At 43.7% G+C, this 19285-nt stretch overlaps 2 protein-coding genes across 6 annotated transcripts in view; one reads left to right on the forward strand and one right to left on the reverse strand.

Moving 5' to 3' along the window:
• The window catches only part of KCTD10 (potassium channel tetramerization domain containing 10), a 44505-nt gene extending 39475 nt beyond the window's left edge, over positions 1 to 5030 (reverse strand). For both annotated transcript variants that reach the window (XM_023513250.1, XM_012805282.1), the window contains exon 1: positions 4923 to 5030. In XM_023513250.1, the coding sequence (XP_023369018.1) occupies positions 4923 to 4925 (3 nt within the window). In that variant the 5' untranslated portion in view covers positions 4926 to 5030. The remainder of the gene's footprint in view (positions 1 to 4922) is intronic.
• Positions 5031 to 5186: 156 nt separating this feature from the next.
• The window catches only part of UBE3B (ubiquitin protein ligase E3B), a 62992-nt gene continuing 48893 nt past the window's right edge, over positions 5187 to 19285 (forward strand). The window contains exons 1-8 of one of the 4 annotated variants that reach the window (XM_023513251.1): positions 5187 to 5760; positions 9098 to 9200; positions 11239 to 11420; positions 11531 to 11648; positions 13063 to 13122; positions 13509 to 13613; positions 16019 to 16115; positions 17932 to 18017. In XM_023513251.1, the coding sequence (XP_023369019.1) occupies positions 11260 to 11420; positions 11531 to 11648; positions 13063 to 13122; positions 13509 to 13613; positions 16019 to 16115; positions 17932 to 18017 (627 nt within the window). In that variant the 5' untranslated portion in view covers positions 5187 to 5760; positions 9098 to 9200; positions 11239 to 11259. Of the gene's footprint in view, positions 5761 to 9097; positions 9201 to 11238; positions 11421 to 11530; positions 11649 to 13062; positions 13123 to 13508; positions 13614 to 13656; positions 13811 to 16018; positions 16116 to 17931; positions 18018 to 19285 lie in introns of those variants that run through there. The other 3 variants (XM_023513252.1, XM_023513253.1, XM_023513254.1) reach the window with 3 other exon arrangements.

Below are 19285 nucleotides of genomic sequence, written 5' to 3' on the forward strand. Positions count from 1 at the left end.
CTATAGGCGCCGAGCCTATTTATTTATTTTTTGAGACAGAGTCTCATGTTGTCACCTTTGGTAGAGTGCCATGGTGTCACTGCTCACAGCAACCTCAAACTCTTAGGCTCAAGTGACCTACGCACCTCAACCTCCCAGAGTGGGATTACAGGCGTGAGCCACCATGTCAGGCCTGGCTAACACTTTTTAAAGATAATCTGCACATAATAAAGTATATTTTAAGTGTACAATTTGATGAGTTTTAATCAATATACACACCTTGGTAGCCCCCTTCCAATCAAGATAAAAACCATTTCTATGGCTCCAGAAAGCCTCTCTCCCTGCATCTTTTACCACTTAATTTCTACCACACCTTTTTTTTTTTTTTTGAGACAGAGCCTCACTTTGTTACCCTTAACAGAGTGCAGTAGCATCATAGCTCACAGCAACCTCAAACTCTTGGTTCAAGCCATTTTCTTGCCTCAGCCTGAGTAGCTGGGACTATAGGCACCACCACAATGCCCGACTACTTTTAGAGATGAGGTCTCACTCTTGCTCAGGCTGGTCTCAAACTCAATACACCCACCTCGGCCTCCCAGAGTATTACATTACTTTTTAAAATCCAAACAATAATGGAAGGCAATTTCCATTTTGTGGATTTGGATGCCATGGCCCAGAGAGGGTCAAGTCACTTTTTAAAGCCAGGAGGTGAGTCAGTAATGGAGCAAGTGAAAGACTTGTCCTGGCTGGCCTAGAGCCCATCATGCTTGGTATATTTAGAGTTATGACATATTAAGTTGTCAAGGAAAGCCCCACCTCTCTCTTTAAAAAGTACAAAAGGCTCTGAAATATGAGAGGTAACGTGTGGTTCAGGATGTGGGAATCAGACCTATGTTTAAGCCTCCAACCGTACCACTTGGTAGCTATGAGAGTTGGGTGATAACTGAGTCTAGTCCCATTCATCAAACAGGGACAACAGCTTAGCCTCCCCAGCAGTGCTCAGCAAGGGCCCCTGGCTCAGAGGAAACACTCAAATGATTATCATTTAAGAATGCTCTCAAAGTCTCAAATTATCTTCTTCTCTTTGAAAACTGCTTCCAGCTCTAATGACAGACTGAATTACTAAGAGATGAAGGCAGAAACCATCCTGATCTAGCTTGAGACTACAGATTGGAAAAAGCTCTGAATCTTTCTGGAGCCCTCCTCCTCTAAACATCAGCCAACTGACTAGGATAAGCCATTAGAGAAAAAGTTCTGCCTGTGTTCATGTCCCTGAGCCCAAGTTACAGTAAACTGAGGGCCCAAAGAAGATGACAATAAACCTTTCCCTGCTATTTGTTTTAGAGGTTTTTGATCTCATTATTAACGAAGTTGGGGAAGTAAGGCAGGAGAGAGTAAAATTGGTTATAAGAAACAGAGGTAGGCTCGGCGCCCGCAGCACAGTAGTTACAGTGCCAGCCACATACACTGAGGATGGCAGGTTTGAACCCGGCCCGGGGCCAGTTAAACAACTACAACAAAAAATAGCTGGGCATTGCGGGGGGTGCTGTAGTCCCAGCTACTTGGGAGGCTGAGGCAAGAGAATCACTTAAGCCCAAAAGTTCTTTTTTTTGTTTTTTGTTTTTTTTTAGGACAGAGCCTCAAGCTATCCCCCTGGGTAGAGTGCCATGGCATCATAGCTCACAGCAACCTCCAACTCCTGGGCTCAAGCGAGTCTCCTGCCTCAGCCTCCCAAGTAGCTGGGACTACAGGCGCCTGCCACAACGCCCGGCCATTTTTTGGTTGCAGCCATCGTTGTTTGGCGGGCCCGGGCTGGGGATTCGAACCTGCCACCTTAGGTGTATGTGGCTGGCACCTTAGCCACTTGAGCCACAGGCACCGAGCCAAGCCCAAGAGTTTGAAGTTGCTGTGAGCTGTGATGCCACAGCACTCTACCATGTGCAACATACTGAGACTCTGTCTCAAAAAAAATAAAAGAAAAGAAAAAGAAGAAGAGGTAAACCATATTTGAGATACTGGTTAAGGGTTTTATTTAATCAGAAGTTTATTCCAGTTAGGTGGGTAAGTCTAGGCTTCTCTCCTTCCCATCTCCCTGAATATACTGTTGCTGATTTTAAATAGTGATTCTGACGCTGGCATGGTAGCTCACACCTGTAATCTTAGCACTTTGAGAGACCAAGGCAAGAGTTATCGCTTGAGACCAGGAGTTGGAGACCAGCCTGGATAAAATAGCAAGTCCCTATAGACACATGAAGAGTAAAAAAAATTACCTGGGCAAGATAGTGCGTGCTTGTAGTCCCAGCTACTCGGGAGGGTGATATAGGATGATTGCCTGAGCCCAGGAGTTCAAGGCTTCAGTGAGTTATGATTGTGCCACTGCACTCCAGTCTGGGCAACAGGGAAAGACCCTGTTTCTAAAAACTAAATATACAGATCCCCGCTTGCCATTTGGTGACACATTCTTCTCTTACTTGTGAAAATTCTGATGTAATTGGTCTAGAGTGCCACTGAGGCAACAAACGCTTTCAAAACTGCCCAAGTGATTCTAATGCCAGCCAAGACCCACTGTTCTAAAAGTATTATATCCCTTAATTAGGCTACAATTAACTCCATGGTCTGTGCCCAGCAAATTCCTAACTCACTTACACATAAAAACAAACTGAAGCACCATAAACAAAACCAAGCCCCCACTTCATAGCTTCAAAGCTAGAGGCAACTACATGCATGTTTGAAAAAATAAAAATGAGGTGAAAGAAGAAAATTTTTGACTTGAAAGGAGATTCCAAACAAGTACAATAGAAAAAGGGACACCAAATTCTTGATCCTGTATCACTTTATTCTAAAACTGTCCCATTTGTGTGTGTAAGGAAAACTAGATTTTGAGTCTGACAGACCAAGACTGCAATCCAGTTCCACCACTTCGGCCAGATGTTCAAGGAATTCTAACCCATGTGTCAGTTTCCCAACTTACAAGGTGGAGTAGATTATTAAAGCCATAATCTTCAAAATAACCCTCAGGGATTGAATGTTAAGGTATCTGGCACCTGTGTTTTTGTGTTGTTTCCCTCTGTCCCCCAAGCTTTTAAGACCAGTGGTTCCTTCCTCTGATTACTAGAATCACCAGGGTGTGCTTAAAACACTAGTAACTGCCGGGGCTATTCCCCGGACTAATTAATCAAAATCTTGAAGACAGGAAGGGTTGGCAGATAAGTCACTAGTGTTTAAATAGCTCTTCAGGTAATTCTGATGTGGGGCCAGGGCTCAGTGCTACTGAGCTGAAGTTTTTGTTTAACCAGCTTGATCTAAGAATTGACCAGGATGTATGACAAAAACATATGGGGGAACATATGGGGGGATTCTTACAGCAGAGAAGTTTTTAAAATACTGCATTGAGGCTAGCTATAAAACTTTTCCCAAATGAGGGCATATCTACAACTCAGAAAAGTTTGTTTCATGTCAACCTAACTAAATCACACTGGCCAAATAACTGTAGCATTATGTAGTGGCCAAAACTTGCTTATAAACAGGTACTACCTATTTCAAGTGCTCCAACAAATAACCCCCTTTTCTTGCATTCACCACATAAACTACTGGCGTACTTCTCTCAACAGTGTGGTGAGGAACATGTTTATCATCATTGTCATTTTTTTATGGGAGAAAACTAAGAATCAGAACTCTAAGGGCCCTGACTTCAACTCTCACGCACCTTTCATTACATAGCCCAAATCAAGAAATCATTACTCTAAACCCCAACAGTTGGATGCCCCCAGCTTGTATGATCTAGTAGTCTATGGTACAGCTTGAAAATAAGACCTTTTACAATTCTTTTTCCTTATGAGATGGGGTCTGTCTCACTAGGTTGCCTTGGCTGGCCTGGAACTCCTAGGCACAAGCCATCCTCCAGCCTCAGCCTCTTGGGTAGGTGTACTGCTCCTAGCTTGGCTCACTTAATAAGTCACAATTTGAGAACCACTGGTTTATGCCATCTTCTTCCCTTTAGGTGGTCCTTATTTTGCACAAAATGGAGATCAGTCAGATACAAGCTGACTCATTTGTCTTCAGCAGTATCACTGGGACTGACCTTCCCTGAAGACTGAAGTTGTCAGGGAAATGACAAACAAGCAAATAAGTAGAAAGATCTGGGCTGATCTTTGGTCATCCCCACTTAGGAACAAAGAGCTATTCATGCAATAGACTCTTTAAGATCCCAAACACACAGAAACCTTCCCATAGCTGATAGTATGAGCCGTCCTCCGCTTCTTCAGGCGTTGCTACCTCGGATCTTAATGAAAGTGACTGGATTTGTACCTAGGCGCCAGACTATGTGGCTAAGGCATCTGACCTCAGGCGACTGGCATCCCTCCCTGGAATTTCAAGCACTGAACGCAAATCTGCCTATTAGTTCCCTCTACTTCTTTCCACCATTCGCCCGCGTGTTCACGCACCTGGGAGCCCCTTCCCCACTTTCATGAACCCAGTGACATCAGCCATAACTTTCGAAACCCCAAAAGCTCTGCTCCAAGGAAGCCCAATTCACTTTCTCATAACCTACCCATTTTCCTTCGCAATCCTCCAAATCCTCATTTTCCATCCCAAATATTCATTTTCAATGACATCTCTTTGTTCTCCTCACAATCACCCACTCCTATCTCTCTAACAATCACTCAAGACTCACCCACACTAAAATCTACTCCTCGAGTCTAAATGCCCTTTCCCGGATTCCAACCGTCAAGGACCCCCTGAACGCCCACACTGCCCTTCTCCACCCAAAGCCCCTCCCCCACCTCCGGCCTCGCAGCCACCCAATCCCCCAACTGCCTCTCCTCTATCTCGACTGCCCCTCATCGCACCCCCTTCTTTCGGTCCCTTCCACTTATACTCTGTTGCTGTTCAGCTTCCTCGGTCGCCCAGAGTCCCAAGCCGGCGGACACCGCCCTCCTTACCATGAAAAGTCGGAGGACGCCCGAGTCTCCAAACCCGGACTGAGAGAGGCAGGAAATACCCAATTTACGCGAGCCAGGGGCAGGGGCGGGGCCGGGGCGGGAACTTCCGCTGTCTGTTCCCCACTTCCGCCCCTCGGAGTGCTCTGTCCTAAAATATCCTTCAGTGCCTGTAGACGCTGGTTGCTTTCTTTCCAACCTCCCTGGCCAGAATGGATTCCAGCTGCACTCGGCTGGATCAGGCTTTTTTCCTTCTGTGATTTTCAGTGGCCAGAGAAGAGAACATAATGCAGAGAAGTCTTCTTTCCTGGGCGAAGAAGCTCTACGGAACTGTTGTTTCCCGGAACCAGATACTTGCTTCCAGGCGGAGTTCTGAAAGACAACACCCCGGGGCAAGATGGCGGTCGAGCCTGGGCCGCTGCCCCGGGTCTGCTCGGGGGTTTTGGGCTGAGGCGGCTGCAGCTGCATCCCCGACTCCGAGCACTGGGGCCTCGAGCGGATAAAGGTCTACGGCCTGTGGGTAGCGAGTAGGAATAGGGTCTCCTGTTCTCCGGGTAGTGGGGTGGAGCCCGGGACTTCGAGGGAGGTGGCTCTGGGGTCGAGTCCCTGCCTGGCCACATTCAGAGAGGCAGGTGCTGGGGGCTGGTTTTCGTGCTCCAGGGGGTCTCTCCGCCGCCCTTTCCACCTCTTCTCTCCTTTGGGGCCATAGGCCTTTATAAAAAGACTAATGCTAGGCGCAAAGGATTTGTTACTGTGGTTGTTGATGCCGAGGAAAGACGCGGAGCCTCAGGAGTCACTCAAACTGGAATTCGAATCCTTTTCTCTCGCTGTGTGACCTTCGGTGAGTTCCCTCACCTCTCTGTTGGTAAAGTTAGGAAAGCCTGCCTAACTTTCCACCTCTGTAAAACGGACCTATTAGCTGGTTTCACAGAGGGTGTTGTATGATATGATTTAGTACCCTGCCTGACATTTAGCCCTGAATAAAGAAACATTTGGTTAAAAAAAAAAAAAAAAGAAAAGAAACATTTGGTCGTAATTTGACTAGTTTTGCCCACGGGCAGCCTTGCATTCTCAGCTCCTTTTTGCTTTGCTGTTCTGAATCTTGTCTGTTTTATTTACCAATAAAGAATTGCTTTCCAATTAGGCGTGGGTTCAAATTCGGGAGCCCAGCGACCTCTCACAAGTCTTGTCTCTGCTTTTCATTTTCTTCATGTGAGGATAGAATTGATAATAGCACCCACCTAGATGGCTGTAGCTTTCAATAAATGTCTTGACGTCTATTCTTTTTTTGAGACAGAGTCTCACTGTGTCACCCTCGGTAGAGTGCTGTGGTGTCACAGCTCACAGTAACCTCAAACTCTTGGGCTTAAGTGATTCTCTTGCCTAAGCCTCCCAAGTAGCTGGGACTACAGGCGCCTGCCACAATGCCTGGCTATTTTTTTGTTGCAGTTGTCATTGTTGTTTAGCTGGTCTGGTCCGGGTTGCAACCGGCCAGCCTCCGTGTATGTGGCTGGCACCGTAACCACTGTGCTATGGCGCCCAGCCCTGTTGTTTATTATTTAAATAGTACTTGGACTATTGAGACCTGATAGAGCTGTTGAAAAGATAGAGTTCATTGTGTATGTAATACCTAACATGGTCTGCCTTTATACCTTGGTGGTCATTGAACTTGGCGGCCCACCCGCTGTGTACAGGGATATCTTCTGGGGCTCAGTCAGCAGTTAGTATTTGTGTCATTTTACCTTTGGAAAATACTTTCTGGACTATGATGTGCTTTTGTAATTCTCCATATAGTTGGTCTCACCCAGAAAAGACTGATTTTTGAGCAGCTCTCATGGGAACATTGAGATGAAGAAGAGTCTGAATCCTGACCATTAGTATTAAAAATCTTGTCTCTGCCACTTACTAATGGCCTCAATTGGACTAAAGGAGATAATAATAATAGTAAGATTTCTGTCATTAAATGAGATCACTTAGAACTTGACATGTAGTGGGTACTCAACTTATTTTCCTTTTCAAATGATCTTGGTTATTGCCAATCTCAGAACTACCTGTAGTTCTTGTTCCCCTAACTGGATTGTAAACTTCTTTTTTTTTAATTTTTTTTTTATTTATTTTTTTATTTTTTGGGACAGAGCCTCAAGCTGTTTCCCTGGGTAGAGTACCGTGGCATAGCTCACAGCAACCTCCAACTCCTGGGCTCAAGCGAGTCTCCTGTCTCCGCCTCCCAAGTAGCTGGGACCACAGGCGCCCGCCACAACGCCTGGCTAAACTTCTTAATACAATACAGTAAAGCTCACTTACATGCTGTATACTTTCAGATACTACTTAATAATATTTTCCCATAATTTTGATGTTGTGATTACTATGATTACTAAACTGAGGTTCAAAAAGGCTCTATGTTTCATTTACTCCTTTTTAGCATACCTAGGCTGTAGGTACTATTATTATCATCAATTTACAGATAAGGAAACTGAGGCAAAGAGAGGATAAGTAGCTTGGGTAAGTGACATGGGCAATCAGGACTAGAAAGAACCCAAGAACTACTTTCTCTGATTCAAGGTTTTTTCTGCTGCACACAGCCTTTTCTTTTATTCTCCATGACATTTTGCACTGCTTAATACTTGATTATATGTTTTATTTGAACTGTAGTACACACCATATGGGTGGAGGACATCTGTAGGAAAGAATGAGAAAACCTTTAGAGCATAGGCTATTACATGCTGTAAACAGAAACCAACAAATAACATTGCTGAGGGGAAGATAATCTTCAAGAAGGGATCTTGAAAGGCCCCTGAGAGAAGTGAATGTTTTGAGATAGTCTTATAGGTACTTAGGCAAAGTTTGCATGCAACTTTGTTTTTCCATTTTTGCCTCATCCTCGTGTAGTTCCCGACAATGAGGGACTATCTGTGTGTTATGGGAGAGCATTTCATTGTGTACCTGGCTTGGGCCCTACTGCTTTGTTGCTATTCAGGGGCTTGAAGCTGTTACCCCGTCACAGCAACAGGGCCAGGGTTTCACAGCTGAACAGAAAGAATTAGTGAATCTTTTAGTGTAGTCTGGAGTAGGAAAAAATTTAATGAATGAGGAATGTCAAGGTGCCAACATTTCCTACCCAAAGAACCTTAGTGACTGTGTAGATGGGAGCCTCTGCTAAAGAGTGTAAAAAAGAAAATTCTTGTGTCTATAAAAATAATACATCAGTTAGACTTCTTGACTGTGTATTGTCAGCACCCTTAGGTGCTTGATCTCATCATCTTTAGTGCTCATGAACAGCCTCTGAGCTGATACGAATACAGACTGGGACTCTCTCTTTCCAGCCTGTGGCAGAGCTAGGGACTAGCTTCAGCTGTGTTTCTCCAAAGACTGTATGCCTCTCACTATGCTGTGCTGCTTCACCATGTTGCCTTCTGGAGAAAATTTAAAAAATAGAGACCAGTTAAGAAATGTCCTACAATTGCACTATCTCAAAACGACCACTCTTAACATGTTGGTATATTTGTGTCTGTGCACATGCATTTTTCTCTTTCTTTAGGTAATTGGGATCATATTGGTTCACAGGCAGCCCTTTTTTCTCATAAACATTTTTCCGTATAGTTAAAAATGTCAAACATAATTTTCAGTGTTTTTTTAGCATTCCGTCATCTCTGTGTTTTATATTTGCTAACCAATATAGCTTTAATTCAGACAACTTCTTTGATATTATTTTCGACCTATCCCTTTTAAACCATGAAGACTGAGGAAATACAGTCTATCATTTAGACCAGGCATTAACTAAAGAAGATATAAGTAGCATTTTTTAAAAACTATTGGGCCAGGCACAGTGGCTCCCGTCTATAATCCCAGCACTCTGGGAGGCTTAGGCAGGCGGATCACCTGAGCTTACCAGTTAGAGACCACCCTGAGCAAGAGTGAGCTGCTGTCTCTAAAAATAGCCAGGCAGTATGGTGGGTGCCTGTAGTCCCAGCTACTCGGGAGGCTGAGACAAGAAAATCGCTTAAGCCTAAGAGTTTGAGGTTACTGTGGAGCTATGATATTATGGCACTCTAACATGGGCAACAAAGTAAGACTGTCTCAAAAAAAAAAAAAAAAAAACTATTGGCATTGTATCTGTTAGTTTTACTCAGGAAGATAAGTAAACTTAACACTAAATCTGGAATTTTTTCTTCTGTTAGAAAAAAGAAGCCCCTCTAAAGTGAGACTCTGTCCTCAGCTGTGAGTCCTGTACAAGATCACTAATGGTTACCTGGCATTTGTGCAACACAGGCAGGTCCTCAGGTGAGCGCTTTAGACTTCCACTGTTGGGGTCAGAAGAGTAGATGGTTCAGGAGACAGCTATCTTTTTCTCCAATCTTTCTTAATTTTTTTGCGACAGTCTTGTTGTGTTGCCCTTGGTAGAGTACTGTGGTGTCACAGCTCACAGCAACCTCAAACTCTTGGGCTTAAGCAATTCTCTTGCCTCAGTCTCCCAAGTAGCTGAGGTGCCCACCACAACACCTGGCTATTTTTTGGTTGTAGTTGGCCTGGGCTAGATTCAAACCTGCCAGCTCCAGTATATGTGGCTGGCGCCCTAGCTGCTGAGCTACCAGCACCGAGCCTCTCCAATCTTTTTATTTTTAGAGATGGGGGTCTTGCTTTGTCACCCTGGTTGAAGTGCAGCAAGACAATGATAGCTTGGTGCAGCCTCCAACTCTTAGGCCCAAGTGATCCTTCAGACTTCTAGGTAGCTGGGACTACAGGCATACACTACCACACCCAGCTAATTTTTTTTTTTATGTTTTTAAAGATGGGGGGAGGTCTTGCCATTTTTCCCGGGCTGGTCTTGAACTGGTGTCAGCCTTCTGAGTTGTTGGGATTGCGCGTGAGCCATTGCATGTGGTTCTCTCCAATCTTTTTATTGTCCTTTCTATGGTTAATTTGTTTCAAGAATTATAAAAGACTCACATTTTGGCAAAGCCCTCGAGTTTGTCAGATGTGAATCATTGTTGAGAAGGGGCCACAGAGGTCCTTGATAACTACGTGTGGCAGGAGCCTAGTACAAACCTTTTATTTTGGATGATGTTTTCAACCTGGTAAACAGATTATTTGCCAGAGGCTGGATTTCTGAATAATTCATTTCAGTGTTTTTGTCAGCTGGGCTGATTGTGCATTTTTCATAGAATGACAGAGTTATCAAACATCAAAAGAATAATCTGAGAGGCTCCATCGATCAGTGTTTGTGTACTTCAGGCTGCCAACCAAAGCCATCCCTTTGGGAAAAGACAGTTACCAATGATTTAGATTAAAATGTAACGTATAATTTAGAGCTTTTCTCCAGAAAAGTGCCTCTTAGCGGACAGGAGCAGTTCGGCTGTAGGCTTGGTGAGTCCTTGGCAGGAGGGAACAGTAAGGACAATGGAAAAGGCTACACATAAAACTGAACACATTCAAAGTAAGGGCTGTCTAACATTTTGGATTGTGTACATTTTCTTTTGTTAATGTTAAAATGGCCCACTTTTTTTGTGCGGGTTATAAAGCAGGCGCCAGTAAATATTGAGTAAATGAATAAAATAATGGTAACTGTAATCATGTTTGATTTTTTCCCCCACAGATTTATACTTGACAAAATAAAAGCTAATTGCTCAGTGCTGACTTCCCAAATATGAACTACAGATAACTCAAATACTTGGAACAATTTGAATTAGAGTTTTACGGTTGGGATTGAGTCATGCTTTATTTATCTGTTACCCTTGTATAGAGCCTACCCTATGCCAGGCACTGTGTTCTTCCTTCTAAGAAGATGAAATTAGCCCAGGTGTGGTGGCTGGTACTTGTAACGCTAGCACTCTGGAACACTGAGGCAGGAGGATCACTTAAGGCCAAGAGTTCAAAACCAGCCTGGTAACATAGTGTGACTTTCTGTATAAAAAAATTTTTTTAAAAAGATTAGCCAGTCCTGGTGACAGATGCCTATAGTCCCAGCTGCTTGGGAGGCTGAAGCAGGAGGATTCCTTGAGCCCAGAACTTTGAGGCTGCCATGAGCTATGACTATTCTGCTGCACTCCAGCCCAGGAGACAGAATGAGACTCTGTCTCTTAAAAAAAATTTTTTTTTTTTAAAGATGTAATTATGTAGGATATAGGGTATCCGGGTGAGTTGCATGAAAGGAACAAGTAGGAAGTTGGATCTTGTGCCAGGAGAGCTGTTAGCACTTTGGAGGATGCAGGAGGGTCCTGAGTATCTCTCTGCTGCTGCCCCCTCTTTGCTCGTGAGCCCCTTTTTATGTGTGTTTTTCACACAACAGCCTCCAGCAGCTACTCGCTTGTTTCTGTTGTAGGGTTTGTGCAAGTTTGCAAACATGTTTACCGTATCTCAAACATCGAGAGCGTGGTTCATTGATAGAGCCCGTCAGGCCCGAGAAGAAAGGCTCGTGCAAAGAGAGCGGGAGCGGGCAGCCGTTGAGATTCAGGCTCACGTCCGGAGTTTTCTCTCCCGGACTCGACTGCGGAGAGACATCAGGTAGGTGCCAGGATCTCCCCAGCACTCTTAAGAGTGCTTGAAAGCCTTCCGGGTGCTAAAAGTTCCTAATTAACAATGTCTTTTTTTTTTTTTAACTTTTCCCTCCCTAGGAGAGAGATTGATGAGTTTTTAAAAGAGGATTCTGGGTCCAGTAAAAGAAGTGCACTTTCTATTTTTAAGATTGCCAGGAAACTGCTGTTCTTATTCAAAATCAAAGAAGATAATGAGGTAAAAATAATAATAGCAAACATATATAGTACATCTACATGCCAGGTCTTTTTGTAAGTATCTTATAAATATTTACTTGTTTTTTTCTTACAGCAACTCTGAGGTAGATATTATCACCCCCACATCTGTTCCTTTTGTTTTCTTGGGACCGATTAACCCCAGTGCTTCTGAGAATCTTTTCAGATTGACTGTTACAAGCATGAGTTGGACTCAGATGCATGCAGGAGCCAGGCAGGTTAGGTGGATGAGTGAAAGAAGCCCTGTAGGAGACCTAATATAATACAAAACACGAATCATAATGAATGGTAACTGACAAAAAGCAATAGTGTTGATGGGGTCTGTGGGCTGCCCCATCCAGAGAGAGCAGCTGCTACTTGATCCCAGCTGGTGATGGACCCACCCTCGGATTTCTTTTCTTTTTCTTTATTTTTTTTTTTGAGATGCTAGAGATCTGGGTCTTTATGCTCAATGTTCTAGTTTGTAAAAACTGGCAATTAATTGGAAATTGAAATTTGTTTTATATCTTGCAAACCAAACAAAACATGCTAGTTTGTACCTCGGGGTTAGAATGATCAGCCTGGAAAATATAATTCCAGGTAGGCAGCAGCCAGTTACCTATAATGGTATAAATGACCATCAAGGCATGTCTCCATGTTACCAGCTGTTAGGCATTTGCTATTGCCAAGCCTCACACTGTTCCACCCCTTTCCTGGCTACTGGGGCCCTGGAAGAAAACCAGACAGGTAAGATCTCTACCCTACTGGAGCTCATAGCCCAGCAGGAGAGGGAAGGGTATGCCAGCATTGTCCATATGATTACGTAGGTAAGTACAGACAGTCTCTGGGAAGTGACCCTGATCATACAGAAGGGGAAACTTCAGCTCAGTATAGTAGGGCTGCCAGCATCACACTGCTTTTAAGGGTGGATCCAGGACTGGTACAGCTAAAATGTAAACCTGTTTTCTAGTTTCCACTTTTCTTCCTTTTGCATTTTGGGATAAGAGTGATGATACAACAATCTGGTGGATATCTGTGAGGCAAAAGTCATTGTCCGTGATGCTTGCAAAGTAGCCAACAAGAGAGCACAGTTTAGGAGACAGCAGATAGATTGCAGGAAACCAAGCCCAGTGTGCCAGATTTTTATTTTTAAAAAGAGGCTCCTATCTGGATTTTTACGTAACGTACCTTGATTTCTAAACCATATCTGTAGGGTTCACCCACCAGTTTGAGAACCCTTCTGTAGCCTTTCAGATGCTCAGTTTCCACGTCTGTATAAAGGACTTAAATGTGATCGTGTATGTGCATCACCTGGTATAACACCTACCCATGCCAGGTGCCTGCTGAGTGTTTGCTCCCTCCTCTTTCCCACTGTTAGATGAGTTAGAATTGATAACCTCTATTCTGTCTCTTTGCAGAGATTTGAAAAGTTGTGCCGCAGCATCCTGAGCAGCATGGATGCTGAGAACGAACCCAAGGTAAGTGCAGCAGGAGCTGGAAGGTCTCTCACACGCTCTTAACAGCCAGCCAGTTGGGCTCTGGAAGTTCCTGTTCAATGTTAGGACTAATCCACATACATGTGCAAATTAGTAATGGATGAAAAACAGTAACAAAGTACAAGTGATTCCCTCCTTTTATGATCCAAGAGGCTATTTTCAGCTCTTGCCTCATGCAGGATAATAAACTGCCTTAGTAGGTGATTTTATCTTCGGGTTCAGCATTAAGCCTTGTTTGCTGCTTATTTGTCTGTTCATCTCCACTGCCTTACCTGGCACTGGACCTAGCTAATAAATCCAGTTCGTGTAGTGGAGCATGTACAGTGTGCTCCAACTGCCTGTGACAGTCTTCTTTTTCCCATTTGTAGGTGTGGTATGTATCCCTGGCTCTTTCTAAGGATCTCACCCTTCTGTGGATTAAGCAGATCAAGGACATTCTGTGGTATTGCTGTGAGTTTCTTGAGCAACTCAAGGTAAAAAAAAAAAGATTTTTTATATATATTTATGTATTTCGTTCTTATCAGGGGCTGTTAGTTTATATTTTCAGTTTCTATCATTCCCTCATAGGCTCATAGGTTATACCTTTGGAGATCTACCAATCAAAGTCTAGTAAAGAATTACTCATGGAGTATCTTTTCTGGGAAAGAAGACGTTTGATGCTATTCTCAGTGTAAGCCCTTTTTTGGTGTGCAATATGTTAAATATTGACTGTACTTGCCACAGCCTCCGTGCCAGGGAATCTGTCGTCTTCCTTCCCATTTATTTGATATAATGAAATACATGGCCTGTATTACTGCATTAGTCGGGCTTCTTGTTACATGTATAGGAATCCAGCATGAGCACAGTAGTAATACACACAAGCTAAGCAAGAATGAGGACATTTTGTTATAGAATGTATTCTGTACCACGGCAACTGGGGATAACTAGAGCCAGAGGCTTCTTGATTCTCCCTCATTATTACCGGTTATGTCTGTTCCTTTTTGGAGTCACCTTGTCATCCCCTGCTGTCATCACAACAACCAATAATTCTGGCCTTACATCATTACTCTGTCTTGAAGAAACAGAAAAAGGAACCCTCCCCTTCCAGTTCAAAAACCCAGGAGGGTTCTCAAAGGTCCAGTGGAATCCTAGGCTCATCTCTGAACCAGTCACAGTGGCGAGAGGGGTGACATATTGACACTGACTCAATCTGGTCCTGTGCCTATTCTGTATTCTGAGGTGGACAAAGGTGTGGATAGACAAAAACAGCAGCCACTTCTACTCTGCACATAGAGAGGGACAGGTTAGGGACAGAGGCTTGGCAAGGACTAAGGTGGGAGCTGAGCAATGGAACAAATGACCCTAGAGCCCCCCAGTAAGCTAGTCCCTGCCATCCCTCTTGGGATGCTCATGAATTACTTTTGGCCACAATCCAACCAAGGCAGCAAGCCAGCAAGAAGCCATGCCTGACTTGTTAGGTGAGGGTAATGGCTCAGAGTGGTGGTCTTTACATCTGTTCCGTGAAGCCCTGGGATTCTACCAGAATGCCTCAGGGCTAAAAGGACAGGTCCCTTGCCTTAACTGGAGCCAGACAGATCCCCTTTTATCTGTTCTCTGTTTCTATATTCTGCAACAAATTTTGAGAAGAGGACCTTCTATTTAAAAAAAATTTTTTAAAAATTCATGTGAAGAAACAGACATTAGGAGAAAAAAGTGTTGGAACTGGAGCAAGGAATAGCTATAATTTATTCCAAATTCTACTGCTGATATCCCATGTGACTTTGAACAAGTCAGTTCTCCTGTCTTGTTTTCTGTGCACCTAGGGGTCTCCAGTGTTCCTTTCAGGGTCTCTGAGCCTAGAAAGCAGTCAGGCCTTTTGCCCAACTTACTCTTGGGAAACAATGAACTATCATAATTATAACAACAATACTACATGGAGTTATCTGTGTGCCAAGCACTATTCTTGGTGCTTTGTGTGCATTAATCTACTTATTCCTCATGATAGCCCTTTGAGGAAAGCAGTCTTACTATCCCTAGTCAACAAATGATGAAACCAAGGTGCAGACAGGTTAAGAAACTAGCCCAAGATCACACAGCTACTAGGTGGTGAAGCCAGAAATCGGAGCTAAAAGTCCCTGCTATGCTCAATTTCATTTCTACTCTCCTTGCTGCAGTGTTCATATAGACAGACAGATGGACACATGTATTTTCCAGGAATTCTCACTTCTCCATTCTCAGGAGTATTTGATTTCATAGTCAGCACTAGTATGTCAAAATCTTTGTCGTTTAACTCCTAACATGATCATTCCCCAAGAGGGGGGAAAAAAACAAGACTTTTTTTTTATTGTTAGGGACTCAGTGTGGGTGCATAGAACCAGGTTACACTGATTGCATTTATTAGGTAAAGCGCCGCTTATAATTGTGTCCTGCCCCCAGGAGGTGTGTACCCCCAAATACCCTCCCTCTTTCCCTCTTTCCATACCTCCATTCCCTCATCCCTACCATGTACTAGGTCATCAGTTGTTCTCATATCAGAATTGAGTACATTGGATTCTTGCTTCTCCATTCTTGTGATACTTTACTATATAATGTGTTTCACCTCTATCCAAGTTAATACAAAAGATGTAAAGTTTCCATCGTTTTTAGTGGCTGAATAGTATTCCATGGTATACATATATCACAGCTTGTTAATCCATTCCTGGATTGGTGGGCATTTAGGTTGTTTCTACAATTTGGCAATTGTAAATTGAGCTGTGATAAACAGTCTAGTACAAATGTCCTTACGATATTCCTGATTAATTTATTATAGTCTGAGTATACTTAGAACAGTTGGAAAATGGGTGCTTCACTATCTGAAAACAGAGGATTAATATGTTAAAACTCTCTTTACTGTTTCCAGCCCGAAATCTTACAAGACTCTCGACTCATCACACTGTACCTCACCATGCTTGTCACCTTCACAGACACTTCAACATGGAAAATTCTACGGGGAAAAGGTCTGTCTATGGGACTTGTTTCAAAATCTTTCCATATTGGCATTTCCATAGAGAAGTTGGGAGAATTTTTCTCTTTATAATTTTTATTTTTTGAGACGAAGAGTCCCTCTCTTGTTAGCCAGGCTAGAGTGCAATAGCATCATCATAGCTTACTGCAACTTCAGACTTGTGGGCTCAAGTGATCCATCCTCCTGCCTCAGCTTCCCAAGTAGCTGGGACTATAGGCATGCTATTGTGCCTGGCTAATTTTTCTATTTTTAGTAGAGATAGGGTCTAACTGTTGCTCAGTCTGGTCTTGAACCCCAAGCTCAAGTCATCCTACAGCCTTGGCTTCCCAGAGTGCTAGGATTACAGGTGTGAGCCACTGCCACCTTTTTTTCTTTGTAAAAAGCATTTCTGCTACCACAAACTTCTGGGCAGGCCCTGAGACCAGATGCATGAAGATGCCTTTGGCACTTCCCAGCAGACTGCATTGTAGTATCCAGAATATGTTCCACAGTGTGTGTTACGTTTTCCCTTTCTTTGAATTATGTTTAAAGGCGTGGTTCTGCTTTGTATAACCCTCACAATGCCTCAGTGCTAAGTGATAACATTCACTTAAGCCTTATCATTTCATTTGGAAAAATCATTTGGTAGTGAATAATTCTGTTTTGCCCACAAAATTTGCTCTGTAAAGCTGCCTCCTTCCCTGAAAATCATACAGTCATTTCATTCAAACATTCAACAAATAGTGACTATGCACCAGATACCGTGCTCAGCACCAGAGGTACAGTGATGAACAAAACAGAAAAGGTCGCTATCTTCCAGGGACTTTAGACACTCCCTTCCTCACAGAACTTAGTGTCTGGTGGGGGAAGCAAACATTAAATAGAAGTCATTCATATATATAAAATGACATTAACATGCTCAGTGCTCAGACAGAAAAATACAAGAGAAGTGAGAGTGTTAGTGTGGTGGAGGAGGCTTTGCTTGGCCTAGGGCTCTGGCTTTCTTGAAGAATTGATGTCTGAGTTAAGAGCTGGAGAGACAGGAGTTCACAGAATGAGTAGGAGGGATGAACCTTTGAAAACAAAGGAAACTGCATGTGCAAAGGCTCCAGGTTAGCAAGAAAGGTTTATCTTAGGCATTGTCCTGGACTCTGGGAGGATGCTGAAGTTTGTGGAGTTCTAGGCCCTGCCAGGAAGCTCATGTCCCAGCGAGGAGAGGAGGCAACCACAGGAGCAGAAAGTGCCAGGCCCTAGGAGGGAATTAGAAAACATATTACAGGCTTGGCGCCTGTGGCTCAACCGGCTAAGGCGCCAGCCATGTACACCTAAGGTGGCGGGTTCGAATCCCCAGCCCGGACCCACCAAACAACAATGACAGCTGCAACCAAAAAATAGCCGGGCGTTGTGGCGGGCGCCTGTGGTCCCAGCCTCTTGGGAGGCGGAGGCAGGAGACTCGCTTGAGCCCAGGAGTTGGAGGTTGCTGTGAGCTGTAATGCCATGGCACTCTACCCAGGGGGACAGCTTGAGGCTCTGTCTCAAAAAAAAAAAAAAAAGGGAAACATATTACAGGAGCTCAGCAGCCAGGGGAATAGTAGGACTCACCACCAAAGAGGTGATACTTGAGCCAGGCCTTCCAGGAGAGATAGAATACCAGATATGCAGAACCTCCTGGTACTCTGGTTGGGTTGTAGATCTAAGGGAAAAGGAAGGCAAGCCAGGAAGTATCTGATTTCCTTATAGCTTTGGGCCAGAGAGTAATTTTCTGTCCTAGATGAATAGGTCACATGATGACAAGAAATGTTTTCCTTTACACTTTTTTCTTTGTTTAGGTGAGAGTCTTCGTCCAGCCATGAACCACATTTGTGCAAACATAATGGGACATCTTAACCAGCATGGATTTTATCCTGTGATGCAGGTCAGTGAGTGACCCACATCCTAACATTGCAACCTCTCCACTCTCTAACACCCGAACTTAGATTTTTGCATTTTGTTTTGGCATATCTGATGCCCTCCTCCCTGAAACACTTTTTCAGAGAAGCATTTGATGCTCAGTGTCCTCTCCCCCTCCCCATGCCTGGGGTCAATTATGGATTAGGTAAAGGGAGGACAGTGGCACTGGGATTGCTTCAGTGCTCTGCATTTTAGGCTGTAAGAGTAATCCAGTCTCTTGAAATTTAAACTGGGGAAGGAGGGAGGCCTCAGGTCTTGTTCCCTCAGATTCCTTCTTGGCTAGTGTCTGGAATCACATTTCTCTGTGTCCTACAACACCTTGTCCATTCTGCACGTAATTATGCCAGTTTGTACCTCTAGAGAATTGTCAGCATCCTAATTGCTATTTAAAAGTACAGTCCTGGGGTGGCTATGCTGGCTGACACCTATAATGCTTGCAATCCAGGAAGCGAGGAGAGTGGATTACTTGAGCTCAGGAATTTGAGAACAGCCTGAGCAAAGGAGAGATCCCATCTCTACTAAAAATAGAAAAACTAGCTGGGCATTGTGGCAGGTACCTGTAGTCCCAGCTACTTGAGAGGATGAGGCAAGAGGGTCACTTGAGCCGTGGAGCTGGAGGTTGCTGTGAGCTATGATGCCACAGCACTCTAGGTGGGGGCCAGAGAGTGAGACTCTGTCTCAAAATAAAGTGAAGTGAAGTAAAAAGTAAAGTGTGAGATAAAAGTAAAGAAAAGAAAGAAATAAAATAGTCAAGCCGTGTAATGACATTTCAGTCAATAATAGATCACATTTGCAATGGTGGTCTCTTAAGATTTTAATACCATATTTTCACTGTATCTTTTTTTTTTTTTTGCAGTTTTTGGCCAGGGCTGGGTTTGAACCCGCCACCTCTGGCATATGGGCCTGGCGCCCGACTCCTTTGAGCCACAGGTGCCGCCCCCTTTTCGATATTTAAATATGTTTAAATACTCAAATACTATGCACTGTATTATAATTGCATATAGTATTAAGTATAACATGCTATATAGGTTTTTAGCTTGTAAGCATTAGGCCACACTGTGTAGCCTCACTATGTAGTAGGCTGTACCGTCAAGGATTATATAGGACACTCTAGTATATTTGCACCCTGACAAAATCACCTAACAATGCATTTCTTAGAGCATATCCCTGTTGTTAAGGGATGCATGACTGTGGAATTCTTGTGTTCGAGAAGTACTCTTTTTTTTTTTTTTT

Source organism: Otolemur garnettii, unplaced genomic scaffold, assembly GCF_000181295.1.
Source record: "Otolemur garnettii isolate 467f Iridium unplaced genomic scaffold, OtoGar3 scaffold00038, whole genome shotgun sequence".
NCBI classification, from domain to species: Eukaryota; Metazoa; Chordata; class Mammalia; order Primates; family Galagidae; genus Otolemur; species Otolemur garnettii.